Raw genomic sequence first — 12,899 nt, forward strand, 5'->3', positions numbered from 1 at the left:
AAGCTTGTAAAACTCTGACTTGGAGGATGTAAAATGCAGGGTTAGCAATAGGCCAATGGAGGGCAGGTTTTGAATATGGATGGGGCGAGTACTGATAAGGAAAAATGCTATATTAGTATATATCTTTTTTTGGGGGGAGAGGAGCGATTTTATTTGTCTAGTACTAGTGCAGAGTTGAGTTTTGAATGTTTGTTGCTGTCGGTGATCTGAGATGTTCTGCCAGTTTAATGACCTTGTCTGTCTTGAAATAGAGCAGCATCATGAGTGTCACGTGAGCAAGAGAATGACAGTGAACATGAGACATCTTGCAGGTGTAAGGAATGATACGCTATGAGAATATTTATGGACGTCTGTGCTATTGGCGTCGACGGAATGCCAAGATATCTGTGCTTGTGAGTGCTTTCTCTCGCAGAGCTACCTCTAAAGTCTGCACTTCAAGTTCCTCTCATTATTTTGACTCCAGCAAGTCTCCTAAGACAGGAATAACCTCAAGACATTCTAAATAAGAACCATATGCGAGCCCAAAGCCAAATGAGTGTCTTTTGTTTATCACCAAAAACACTCCTCTTGAATTAATTAATTTGTTGTCTGCGTTCCTCTGTCTAGCTCCTCAAGCAAGTCTGGACACAGTGAGGTGGAGAAGGATGGAGGATCGTCAGAAAATGAGCCTGGGGCTCACGAAAGTGACCGTCACGTTTACAAGACTGTTCTGGAAGGCGGCGACATTCCCTTACAAGGCCTACGGGCCCTAAACAAGCGCCATGGCAGCTCATCCTCCTCGAAAGGTATATACCAGCCAATTAATGGACACAAGTGTGTGTGGATGTGCATGCAGGTCAGGGTTAGAAAGCACCATGAGTCAAACAATGAGCTATTAAAAACATTGATGATCAACATGTGTTTCCGTTCCGCTGGAGTCCACACATCTTTGCTCCCGAGCTTCACAATTTTAGCCAATCACCCCACAGCATTCATCCCCAGTCACTTTTGATTTATTACCAATGACATAGATGGTAACATTACCGGACATCTGCTTTGGAAAACTTGAGGACCAAGTGAGGTTGTGGACGCTAACCTTGGGGAGTTTTTTCTCCCCCCCTTCTTGCTCCAGTCGCTAGGCAGGTTTCGATAGGGCAGGACTTGAGTGCGTTCCGTCGACATAGAACAGAGAGCCAGGGAGGGGAAGGATGAGTGAGATAAACAAGAGCTATGCTCTTCAAAAGCAGGCAGTGCGGGGGGGAGATAAACAGGGGGCGGGCAGGCCGGAGGAAGTCAGCTGTCAGTGTGAGGTCAGTGGCAGGAATGTCTGAGCACATGGCCGCAGAGTCAAACACGGTGGGAGGAGACAATATGGAATGCAAGGAAGCGGGGGAATGGGCGGAACAGGCGCATGATTCAGCACATGTCGCGTCACACTCTGGCACTCCGTTTTGTTGTTTCTACGTTGCATATAAACAAGAGTGATCAGCGAGCAAAGACCTCCTCCAAGGCTTTAACCTGTGAACTTCAGGATTGTAACCCAAGATCATTATTGCAGCAAATTATTTTATTTATCCATAATGTTAAATCACCATCATTGTTTTATATTGTCTAGGTCAGTAGGAAAAAAAATACTTGGCTCGACAAGTACCATCATCATGACTACCATCAAAATACAATCAAGTCGTACGCAGTTTTCATCAAAAACAAGACAATTCAATTAAAATGTATCACACATAAAAGTTAAATTAAGATTGTACCTAAATTTACTTATTGAAGTTAAATACTACTTCCATTATGTATTTAACTGGATCAAAACTATAAATAAAGTTCAAGCTATTTTATTATACGATTTACTGTTTGACCCATTAACTCAGTGACTATTTCGCATACCACTAGAGGGAGCCATTACTGGTTCTCTTCAAACACTTTGAGAAGCACTTCCTTGTCTAGTTTCATTTATTGAATGAGTAAAGTATCTGCCTCTCGGGCTACCATTGTAGTTATCAAAACATTTCTTTATTTTTAGTGTAACCTTTTCATTGTTGTCATTACGGGGGATGTTTAATACCTTCTTCTTTTTTTCAGACCAATACCAGTAATTTGAGTAGACACTTTAGCCCCACCCCCCCCCCCCCCCACAAAACAAAACAAAAAACAATGGTAGATATTTTTAAATAATATATATCCCAATATAGCATTTATAGCGAGTATCAATACGTTGAAATAAGGCCGGGTGTCGGCCCAATACCGATACCTGGTATCAGTCTGCTACCGATACCTGGTATCAGTACTTGCCCATCCCTAATCATTACCTTTTGTTGATTGTTGAGGAGAAATTTCAAGGTTCTCCTGCTTTGTCGTAGAGGTGTGTGGAAAAGCTGATGACGTTTAGCAGAAGAGAAAACAACAATACAAAATATAAAGAGATTCGTGTTCCAGCTTTCACAAAGTCAATTTAGAGGCACATGCTCTAAATGCATTTGCCACCCGAGTCAAATGACAAGCGCACTGTTCAATATTTCCAACCAAACGTCACCATTCGACTCGTTATTGAATGAACGTACCAAAGCTGCCACATGCTCATGAGAGAAAGACTTTCTCTATCATCATGTTTCAAAGAACAGAGCCTCCTCATTCTCCTTTGTGAAGTCATTTTTATTAACTTGACACATGCTTTGGCTTACAATATCAAGCGGACTTCTCCCATGTGTGTTTATGAGTGCAGCAGATGGTTCACTTACGGTGCAAACGTGTGTCACAGCATGTGAAAGTGTTGTCGTTTCCTGCTTCCATCTGGATCACTATGGCTAGTTCCAGAAAGCTAGCAAGTATTATTTACTCAGCGTATTCTCAGTCTCAAAACTCATCATCGTAATGCAAAAATGTGGGGCAGTGGTTGCTTGCTGTAACATGAATATAAAATAGGTAAAAACGCAATCATTTTTAATATTCTTTTAAATGTTTTGATACTGCAGTCAGAGTTCAGATTCCTCCGTGACCTCCCACATGACATAACATTTCACTGCATATTGCTATTAACACTTTGTTTCATTTTTATGTTCTCCTTCAACAATGTTTACGTCAATTCTATTAGCATTTCACAGAGCACAATTCTTCATCTTACACCGCGCTGTTTCTATTATAGTCATCTATAACGTGATGGACGTTACTTCAAGTCTGCCCTATAGCCTCGTGTAATTGAATTGCTTTACTCTCGAAATGTGGCTAACTCTGTTTTAGCGTGTTTGCGTGTGACCCTGTGACCATTGTAATCTAATATGCTGTTTATTCTGTTGTCCTGCATGCTTGCCAGTGGATTATAAAGGTGGGAATGGCTGTATAGATTCACCCTGCTCCTCTAAAAATAGTCGATCGGTTCTTGCCAGTAATGCAATAGCTAACCAATGTAAGAATAAGAAGCCTCTTTCTGCTGCCAAAGCCTGCATCCCCCAAATCCTGCCGTCCAAATTCAAGCCCAAGCTGCTACCCCCTGGTGGCAACATCCAGGAAAGCAGCGCTCGACCCGCGAGGCAAGCAAAAGCGCACAGCTGCGAGGATCTGTACACGAGTACATGTGATGGCGTCAGGGAGGGTTGTCAGTATTCGGACTCATGTGCTGAAGTTTCCCCCGCAATGAGGAGGAGCACGTCAGAGTTTTCCAGCCTGTACCGGGTCATGCATCACATCCAGCGGCCCGGCTCGGTGGGCTGCAGCCCCCAAGGGAGCGTCCGTAGCCTGGCTTATCTCTTTGAAGGGGCAAAAGCGAACGGGGGCGACGAATCAGAAGCCGGCGACGAGGGTAACATTCCACGGGACGCTGTTTTGTCACGGGTCACTGAGTTTGAAATGTACATTCAACAGTCCACGCCCAATCGTTGCTCCTCGTTGCCCACGCTGAACTCCGACTGCAGCCATAGCCCAGAACACGCTGCCGCTCTCTACCTGCCCTCTGCCGTGTCCGCTGAGAGTCTTTTGGTGGTCGACAACGCTCAGACAGATGCCCGCTCCCCTGTGGAGCCAGGTGCGAAGGACGCAGACGAGTCCTTGTCAGCAGGCGATAAAACTGTGGAGGAGGCGGCCTCTCCCTCAGAGGATGGAGGCCAGGTTGGAGTCGAGCCGGCCTCTTCCACTGATCCTCAAGTTGTGCAGAGCTCCACGGAGCTGATCCAATCTGCTCCAAGTGGAGCGAAGAGTCCCACTACCCTGCCTCCAATGTCTTTCCCTCTACACCACCACCTGCACCATCTGAACCACCAACATTTCCCCCTTAAACCTACCAAATGCAAAGGATCCTGTCCAGCTTCCTACACCCGCTTCACTACTATTCTCAGGCATGAGAGACAGCAGGCCACAGCCCAGCAAGAGAAACCAGCACCACCAGAGAAGAAGACCATGCTACCTGGGAATCTCTTGCTCATGGGCCCCGCCCCTTTCAGGTTACGGAAGAGCCTCCACTCCCAGCAGCCTCGGAGAACGCTTTCCGCCACCAAAGTGATAGCGGCCACTCAGAGACCCCGCAGCACATCTCCTGAACTCAAGCCTCTCATACCTCAGCGTCTGTCCTCCTTGGAAGTGGTGGAGAGGCTGAGTAACGGAGAGGGAGATGAGCAGCTGAGTAATGGACAGGGCTTGGACGCCAACGGGAACCTTCTGCGGCCGCTGGCGGCTCACCACAGAGGTGGCTATCTCCATTCCATCACAACTGTCATCCTCCTCTCTTCTTCTGTGCTCACTCATTCAGCTCGAGTCTTCACCTTGTCTCCCGTTTCAACGCACCGCCATTCATCTTTATTCTGTGTGGTGTTTTGACAAAGTGACCATGAAGACTCCATGACATTTTGCGTGTAGTGTTTGATGCTCTTTCATTGAAATGTCAATGGCTATGATTCCATCTACGCACAAGAGTGACTGTAGGAGGTTCAGGCAGCTTTTTCATCAAACTCTTGGTGACTGAACATCAAATTTGAGCCTCACACAAAGCAGTATCATCATCTGCTTTGTTTCTCCGTTTGTAAGCTGGTACCTGCTTAGTGTTCAAGGTAAATAAGGAATAGAATATAAATGTCTTTATTGTGACCCTTGCTGGGACACAAAAGGAAACTGCAAACTCTTAAAAGTTAGGTAAAAAACAACAACACACAGGTTGGGTCAAAAAGAGCCCAGCTCAACTTTTTAGGTAATAAATGTAACTCCAAAAATGTGGGTCATATGAATAAACCACAATATTTTGTGGGTTATTCATTTTGACCCAACATTTTGGGTAAATGATTGACCCAAATAGTTGTTTTGGGTGCTTTTTGACTAAATTTGTGTTTGTTTGTTTTTACTCAACTGTTTTTAGAGTGTAGGTAGACAAGTAAATGAAATAACCCACAAAAATTGGATTGTTCTATGGGTTATTCATTTAACCCAAAAAGTTCAGTCAAAATGAATAACCGAAAAACCCAACCCAACACCAACAATTCGGTTGGTTGGTGGATTATTCATTATTCATTTTGACCCAACAAGAATGACTAACTTACAACCCAATTTTGGGTTATTTTGTGGGTTATTCATTTTGAATGAATAACCCACAAAACAACCCAATGAAATGAGTGGATTATTATATTAATAACTACCTTTTTGTGGCGTTGTTTGCTTTTGCTTGGACCCAACTTTTTGGGTTACGTGAATAACCCAAAAAGTTGTCGGGTCCTTTTTGACCACAGTTTTTAGTGTGAACGTGCTCCAATCAAATGTAGAAATCGAACGTTCTTGTTAGAAAGGTCAAAATGATTGTGTAGAGGCTTGTAAGATCAATGCCATCAATAATAGCACAAGCTAGTAGCATTTTGGCTAAGACATGTTAGGTTGCTTATTTTTGTTTCCTGAATCTCTTAAGTTCCTTCATGAACACATTTGATCATTCTGTGTTCATTCCTTTTCTCCTTTGTGCATGCTGAATGAAGTTTGGCATGTGTGGGTTTTGGTTTTGTGTGAGGGAGATTATGTTGGTTTTATGCTTATCTTTTTATTTTACTCATTGGAATCAGAGATTTGACTGCAATATCATCTTACGTCTGCAATGTTTTCTTCTTCCATTGTGCTTGTCGCTAAGTAGCAAATTCTTCACTGTGTCAATCCCTTTTCTTTCTTTTTGACTCAAGACTCATCACCAGTGCATGGAGAGAGCCAGGATGAAGTGCTGAGGAGGCGTCATGGCGACAAAGAGGTAATTTATTTATTTTATTTTTTACATTTACACGTCTCATTGTCTATATAACGATGAAAGGGTTGTTAGCAGCGTGCTGGGGAAAAAAATGAGGCATGTGTTGAATAACTCCATTACTGTGCCACAGATAAAGTGGGGCCTTATCTAGAGGGGAAAAACAGTCCAGTCTGTTTCCTTGGCAGAAAATGTTGGAGGAGCAGCGGCGGCTAAAGCGGGAACAGGAAGAGGCTGACATAGCATCAAGGCGTCACACTGGCATCGTCCCAACACATCACCAGTTCATCACCAATGAGCGCTTTGGAGACCTGCTCAACATCACAGATAACACAGAGAAACGGAAATCGGGCATTGAGGTACAAATACAGGCCATGTCTGTTTCAAACAGGAAAAACACAGCAGCTGCTTTGTTACTTAGTATATGAGACAGGCTTGCTTCTGCTTCACAGAAAAAATGAGCTACTGGGTGCTACTAATTTCACAGGCTAGAATGAGATGAAATGCGGCACTAGATTGCTTTGTAATGAAGCGCTGGTGGCAGGAGGTTTTTGTGTTTGGTGATGTGTCCATGTGTCACATTCGCAGAGCTAACTGTTGCATCCACAAATCCAAATGATTTTATTGTTTTTAAGCTAAAGGCGCTCACTTTTTTCCACACTCTTGCAAAGAAAGCCAAGCTCAACATTATATAAGGCGGGGTGAGGGGTGTCTCACTTAATGAGACAGATCCACTCCTGAAACGCGACGAGAAATATGCTATAAAATGTCTATCATTCCGTGGGGTATTTTGACGATCAAGACATCTGGGACTTGGTTTGAATTGTGGACGTCTCCTTCCTTTCAACATAATTAATGAAAGTGTCTTTCATCTTTCTACACAGAGAACTCCAGCTATGGCACGCTTTGACTTCAGAGCGGAAACTCTAAAGTAAGCGCACATTATACACATCAATTAACAATTACAATTCATGTGAAGGGTAAAGGCGCCAACTCAAGAATCATACCGACCAGTATTTTTCCAGTACAGCACATCAGAATCCATGGCCTCATAACATTTAATTGCGCTTTGAATCAATGTCCCAATAAAACATCTTGAGTGATATATCTTAAAGAGATGCTGTATCAAATTATCCTAATGCACTTGATGTAGACGTTTATAGGAGAAATGGCTGGTGTTAGTGTTGGTAGATGCTGGGGCAATATATTGGTAAGCTTAGTAAATTCCGATAACGTTATTCTGTAGAATCACACAAAAATGTTGTCAAATATAATATCTGCCATTTTATGACATTATTTCTATCTGGAACATGTTTTAGGGAATTACCATTTCAGAAGGGAGACATCGTGTACATCATTAGGCAAGTGGATCAGAACTGGTACGAAGGCGAGCATCATGGAAGAGTTGGCATTTTCCCTCGAAGCTACGTTGAGGTACTGTGACTTGAGAGAACTCTTGTTGTGCTTTACGGTATTCAGTGCGTTTGTTGCTCATGTTGATGTGTTATGTCTTTCCTTAATTGCACAGCTCCTGCCCCCCACAGAGAAAGCACAGCCGAAGAAAAGTGTCCCAGTGCAGGTGCTGGAATACGGAGATGCCATTGCCCGCTTTAACTTCACAGGAGACACGGTGGTGGAGATGTCATTCAGAAAGGTATGACCAAGTAAACACGTGTGGAAACACTAACTTGCATTACACAAAATTCAAATGAATTTGATGGAATCCTGTAGAGAAGTGGTGTCCAAACTTTTTTTATCTGAAAATTTAGCTTTTAAAGATATTGTACATAAAAAAATAATGACGTTATCAAATTAATACTGGACAAAATATTAACTTTTTACTGCTGAAAATGGCTCAATGGTTAGGTTAAAAGGCAAAAATATTTGAGCATTTTGGAGATTTTGGGGTGGTGTCGGCCCTGATTCCCCCTAGACTAGAACCACCCCTGCAATGAACAGCAACCAAATCCAATTTCCACATTCAGAACCACAAGAAGAAACTATAGAAAGCAGAACATTTTTAAAATGGTTACTTAAGAATCATTAATGTTTGTAACAAGAAGTTGACGAAATAATATTTACTTCTAAAATTGGATTATCTTTAGTCATCTAAGTGTTTGAAGAGAAATTGTGTTATTTTAGTCATAAATAGTTTATTTGTATCTTTGAATAATTAGAAAAGCTCTACAGTATACTTGTGGGCCGTGTCAATTTTTAGCATATGCCGCGGGCCGCTGAAAACTGGATAGCGGGCTGCAAATGGCCCCTGAGCCGTAGTTTTGATGCATTTTACATGACGATTTGAAAAAATGTGTGCAGGGAGAAAGGATCACGCTGATTCGGAGAGTGGATGAGAACTGGTATGAAGGCAAAATCTCCGGCACAAACCGCCAAGGCATCTTCCCCGTCACGTATGTGGAAGTGCACAAACGGCCACGTGTGAAAAATGGCTTGGATTACCCCGACCCGCCTCTCAGCTCCTCGCCACAGCGGAGCACCAACGCCTCCCCGCAGGTACAGACCCACCACATGACTACTGAAATTCACAATATGTTCACCTTGACACCCAACTTTGAATTTTCATTCTTCTGTCTTGTCAAGTTGTCTCATCTCTTTTTTTCATTTTCTTCCTCTCACTCGCCTCTTCTATAAAAAGTTATATCGTAATCGCCTGACCACCTCGCCCCTGCCGCTCCCTCGCTCCCCCTGCCGCTCCGTTTCCCCTGAAGTCCACGCCGTCTCCTCCGAGTGGATCTCTCTGACCGTGGGAGGTGGAAGCCCACCTGCCGCCCCGACCCCTCCCTTGCCTCCTCTGCCCACTGTGTCTTACCGCTGCGGCGAATACCTGCCCCCTCCCTTTTCTGCCAGCCCCGTGCCGCCCATCGCCGGCAGCCCATACTGCCTCTCTCCCATGACCTCGCCATCCGCCTCCCCTCTGCCCCCGCCGTACCCACCCAGGCCCAACTCTGCCACTCCTTTCCTCACTTTTACCCCTCCTCAGGGGGAGGGCTTCCTGCTGTCTCCGCCCTCGCCACATCTGTCACGTAGCATTAGCCCCAGTGGCGGGCCAGTGTTGGAAGGCTGGCTTAGGGCGGAGGGGGAAGGCGCAGAGGTGAACGGGGGCAGTGGCACCGCCCCCGGGAACAGACAAAATAGCCCTGCAGAGGTACCTTCTGCATGGTGTGCCGTGATGTAGTTCAGGCTCACTCTGGGATCTTGTGACCCTTTGATTTGGTCTTTGCTGATGAAGTGCGGCTAACCTTGGTGTGTGGACGACGTGTCTAACGAGTGTTGTGGCTGTTGGCTTAGAATAGAAACCTCATCACAACGCTGTCAGTTACAGGTCTGCATGGTGTGTGCAACTAACATACAAGTTGTAGCAACCAATAATGTAGGGCTGGGCAATAAATCCGACTAATTTGATTAATTGTTATTTAAAAGTCGAATCGTTGCAATTCTGCTCATGAAATCAATGTGTATGTTAAAACTGATTTAGAATCAGTACACATTATTGTTGTCTGAACACATTGCACGGGAATAATTTTTGAATAAAGCAAACGTTTGGATAAATGTTTATTTGATTAAAATAGGTTAAAATTGTTATCGTCCTGAAGGGGGGGGGGGGGGTTATTTTATTTTTGGGCCCTATCGCCCAGCCCTACTATAATGAAATAATTTCCTGAAAATGTAATAATGCCTAGAAATGTGCTAGAATTTGCACTTAACTCAGTCAAAAAAGTAATAATTTCACCAAAAATGTATTTAAAAAAAAAAAATAATAATCTGACTGATATTCTGATATTGTAATAAAAAAAAATCTAAACTGATGATGTAAAACTTGACAAATAATGTAATATATATGTTCATTTTCATTCCAAAATTCTACATTTTGTATTTTGAGAATCTAAGATATATATATTCACAGCCAAAATTGGAGTGTTGAATGGTGTTAAATGTTTCAGAGTTGATTTTAACCCGATTTAAACGGAGGACAGTGTTGGAGTTATTTGACAGAGTTAATTTATTTAGTGTCTTAACTCTGCAGAGTTAATCAAAGTAAGGATTATGATGTAAGGATTTAAAACCCTTTGAAAAAGCTCTTCAAATTGTTGCAGCAGTTGGATGCAATCGATGGCGCGATCTGCTGGGATTGAGGTTTTATTTTGAACCCCCACCCCCCGCACAGACACTCATAAGTGAGATGTCCTTTTGTCTTGCAGCTTGCGGGGAATGACATTGATCATCATAGACGCAACTCCAGAAGTCCTGTCATGCTGTTTGATATCCATGATAATAACAACGTCAACTCATTTGCGGTAAGTGTCTTTAGCATTGCATGTTTTATTTTAATTCAGCTTCTTTTAACTCATTGCCTATAATCACCCACTGTATGAATGTTTTGAATTTTCATTAATAATGCTCACATTGCAACGTGACATTAAAATGCAATATTCAAAGGTTGCATCGACATCATTTTTTTGAATACTGCATGCAAATAATATTCTCAAATAAAATACATGAACTAATATTTCATTTTTCCTGTACATGAACTCACGCTGATGTCTTGCCTTTCCATGCTTTCCTTCCTGGTCTTCACCATCATCTGCTCCTCTGTGGCTTTTAACGGATCACTTCCGTTTCCTCCTTTCTACTTACTGGGCTTGCCTCGATTCTGCCTCCTCACTCTTTTAACTCCTTCATTTACTTTCGACCTAAACCTCTGCTGGGACTCACCTGCTTCTACTACTAGGAGGCAGTGTGTAATGAGATCTTGAATATAGCAGAGACCTCAGTGAGGTACTGCGGCACCTTGTCCCATCACCCTCTCAACGCACTTCATAGACTGCACTCCCACCCCAGTAAACAATCTCTCATCATTTCCCAGCAACCCCTGTCCCACAGCAGCAGCCCGGAGCCCAGCCGTCTCAACTGTGGAATGTAAGTAGGATTTACTAGTATGTACGTTTGGGTTTCACACATCCACAACATATGGACACAATTATTGCAATATGTGGTCTTTACACATATAGAAAGGGAACATGGTAGCATAAAGGGAATGTTTAAGGGTGATGCAAGACTCTAGTTTTGCTTCGGGTTGCACTCTAAAAACAGATGGGTCAAAAATAACCCAAACTGGGTCAAAAAGAAAAGGACCAAACTTTTGGGGTTATTTATCTACGGTAATCCAAAACATTGGGTCAAATGAATAAACCACAAAAAAAGCACCCAAAAAAACTGGCCTAGTTTTTTTTTTTTTGGGGGGGGGGGTATTCATTTGACCCAACGTTTTCCACTACTTGGGTCAAATTTGACCCAATTCTCAAAAGTTTGTCCTTTAGTGTAAATCAACACCGAAAGTTGGGTCAAATTAATCCAAGTAGTGGATCAATCCACTCAAATTGGGTTGTTTTTGAACCAACTGTTTTTAGAGTAATGCATACATACCGGTGTATACACTCTAGAAACAGACAATAGCCTCGTTTCCACCGCCGGTATCTACTCTACTCAACATTTAAGAACCCAAAGTGGGTCAAATAGGGACAGATGCAATTTTTTGCACCAAAACGTTGGGTCAAAATGAATAACCCACAAAAAAAGGCTGTTTATTTTGTGTTCTGTACAAACCATTCCAACCATTTTTTATGTGGTTTATTTATTTGACCCAATTTTTTGGATTAGATCAATGACCCAAAATGTTGGGTCCATGCCTTTTTGACCCAAAATGTTGGATCCATGCCTTTTTGACCCAATTTGGGTTCTTTTTGACCCAATTGTTTTTAGAGTGTGTGTATAGGATACTTTTTTTCCAAAGTAGTAGAGGTGCAATTGATTAATCAATTAAATGACAACTAATCAATTAGCAAATAATTATTTTTGAAAACAAATAAATAAATCCATAAAAGATACCTTTTTTTAAATGAATTAAAATGGTTCGTGCAATGTCTAATAGTCCTCCATGAAAATAGACTGATCTTTGTGTTGAATCAAAATAAAACGTTTGCTTCTACATTGGAAAACAGTGATCAACATTTTTGCCTATTTTATGTTACAGATCAAAACAATAACTCAATCATAATTACTGGAATCATTGTTTGTGTATTTTCTGCACTGTCAATTTGTAATAATGTCCTGATTTTGAATAAAGGGATGGAATTTTAAACCTGATTATTTTTTTATCTGCTTCATCAATTAATCCAAAAGAGTCGACAGATTAATCGAGCATAGGTGTGTATGGCTGACACTCAAACATGCTTACTGGTATTTATTTTTGAAGTACAGTATGTCATTTGTTATTGGTTTGACTGAATCTTCTTCACTGGTCTCAGATGTCCATCATGTCCTGTCCGTATTGTTTACCAGTGTCCCCTCTGCTCCGCTGCAGTTTCCAAGCTCTGTACAGTTATGCGCCGCAGAACGAAGACGAGCTGGAGCTGCAGGAAGGAGATCTCGTCAGCGTCATGGAAAAGTGTGATGACGGCTGGTTTGTTGGTATGTAGCGCAGCCCTCGCATTCCTGGCTGATGCAGTCAGTCTTACTCTATTTCACATAGTATGCGTCCATATAGGGATTCTCCTGAATGAGTTCTGCAGACGTATAATGTGCAAGCTCAGGGTATTGATTGGCATGTCATTGTTGTCTTACTTCAAATAATTTGAAGGGATAATCAAAAACAAAATGGGCATTTCTCACTCTTTATATTAATCCTGTTGAT

At 42.4% G+C, this 12,899-nt stretch overlaps 1 protein-coding gene across 9 annotated transcripts in view; it reads left to right on the plus strand.

Moving 5' to 3' along the window:
• The window catches only part of sorbs1 (sorbin and SH3 domain containing 1), a 50,189-nt gene that overhangs the window by 32,509 nt on the left and 4,781 nt on the right, over positions 1–12,899 (plus strand). For 5 of the 9 annotated variants that reach the window (XM_086092688.1, XM_086092691.1, XM_086092690.1 and 2 more), the window contains 12 exons: positions 607–785; positions 3,296–4,660; positions 6,129–6,193; positions 6,376–6,546; positions 7,072–7,118; positions 7,507–7,621; positions 7,716–7,841; positions 8,507–8,701; positions 8,844–9,353; positions 10,408–10,503; positions 10,938–11,125; positions 12,570–12,676. In XM_086092688.1, the coding sequence (XP_085948814.1) occupies positions 607–785; positions 3,296–4,660; positions 6,129–6,193; positions 6,376–6,546; positions 7,072–7,118; positions 7,507–7,621; positions 7,716–7,841; positions 8,507–8,701; positions 8,844–9,353; positions 10,408–10,503; positions 10,938–11,125; positions 12,570–12,676 (3,164 nt within the window). The remainder of the gene's footprint in view (positions 1–606; positions 786–3,295; positions 4,661–6,128; positions 6,194–6,375; positions 6,547–7,071; positions 7,119–7,506; positions 7,622–7,715; positions 7,842–8,506; positions 8,702–8,843; positions 9,354–10,407; positions 10,504–10,937; positions 11,126–12,569; positions 12,677–12,899) is intronic. The other 4 variants (XM_086092693.1, XM_086092696.1, XM_086092694.1 and 1 more) reach the window with 4 other exon arrangements.

The sequence above is a fragment of the Leptonotus elevatus genome, chromosome 13, assembly GCF_054856555.1.
Source record: "Leptonotus elevatus isolate MCC_2025b chromosome 13, RoL_Lele_1.0, whole genome shotgun sequence".
Lineage (NCBI taxonomy): Eukaryota > Metazoa > Chordata > Actinopteri > Syngnathiformes > Syngnathidae > Leptonotus > Leptonotus elevatus.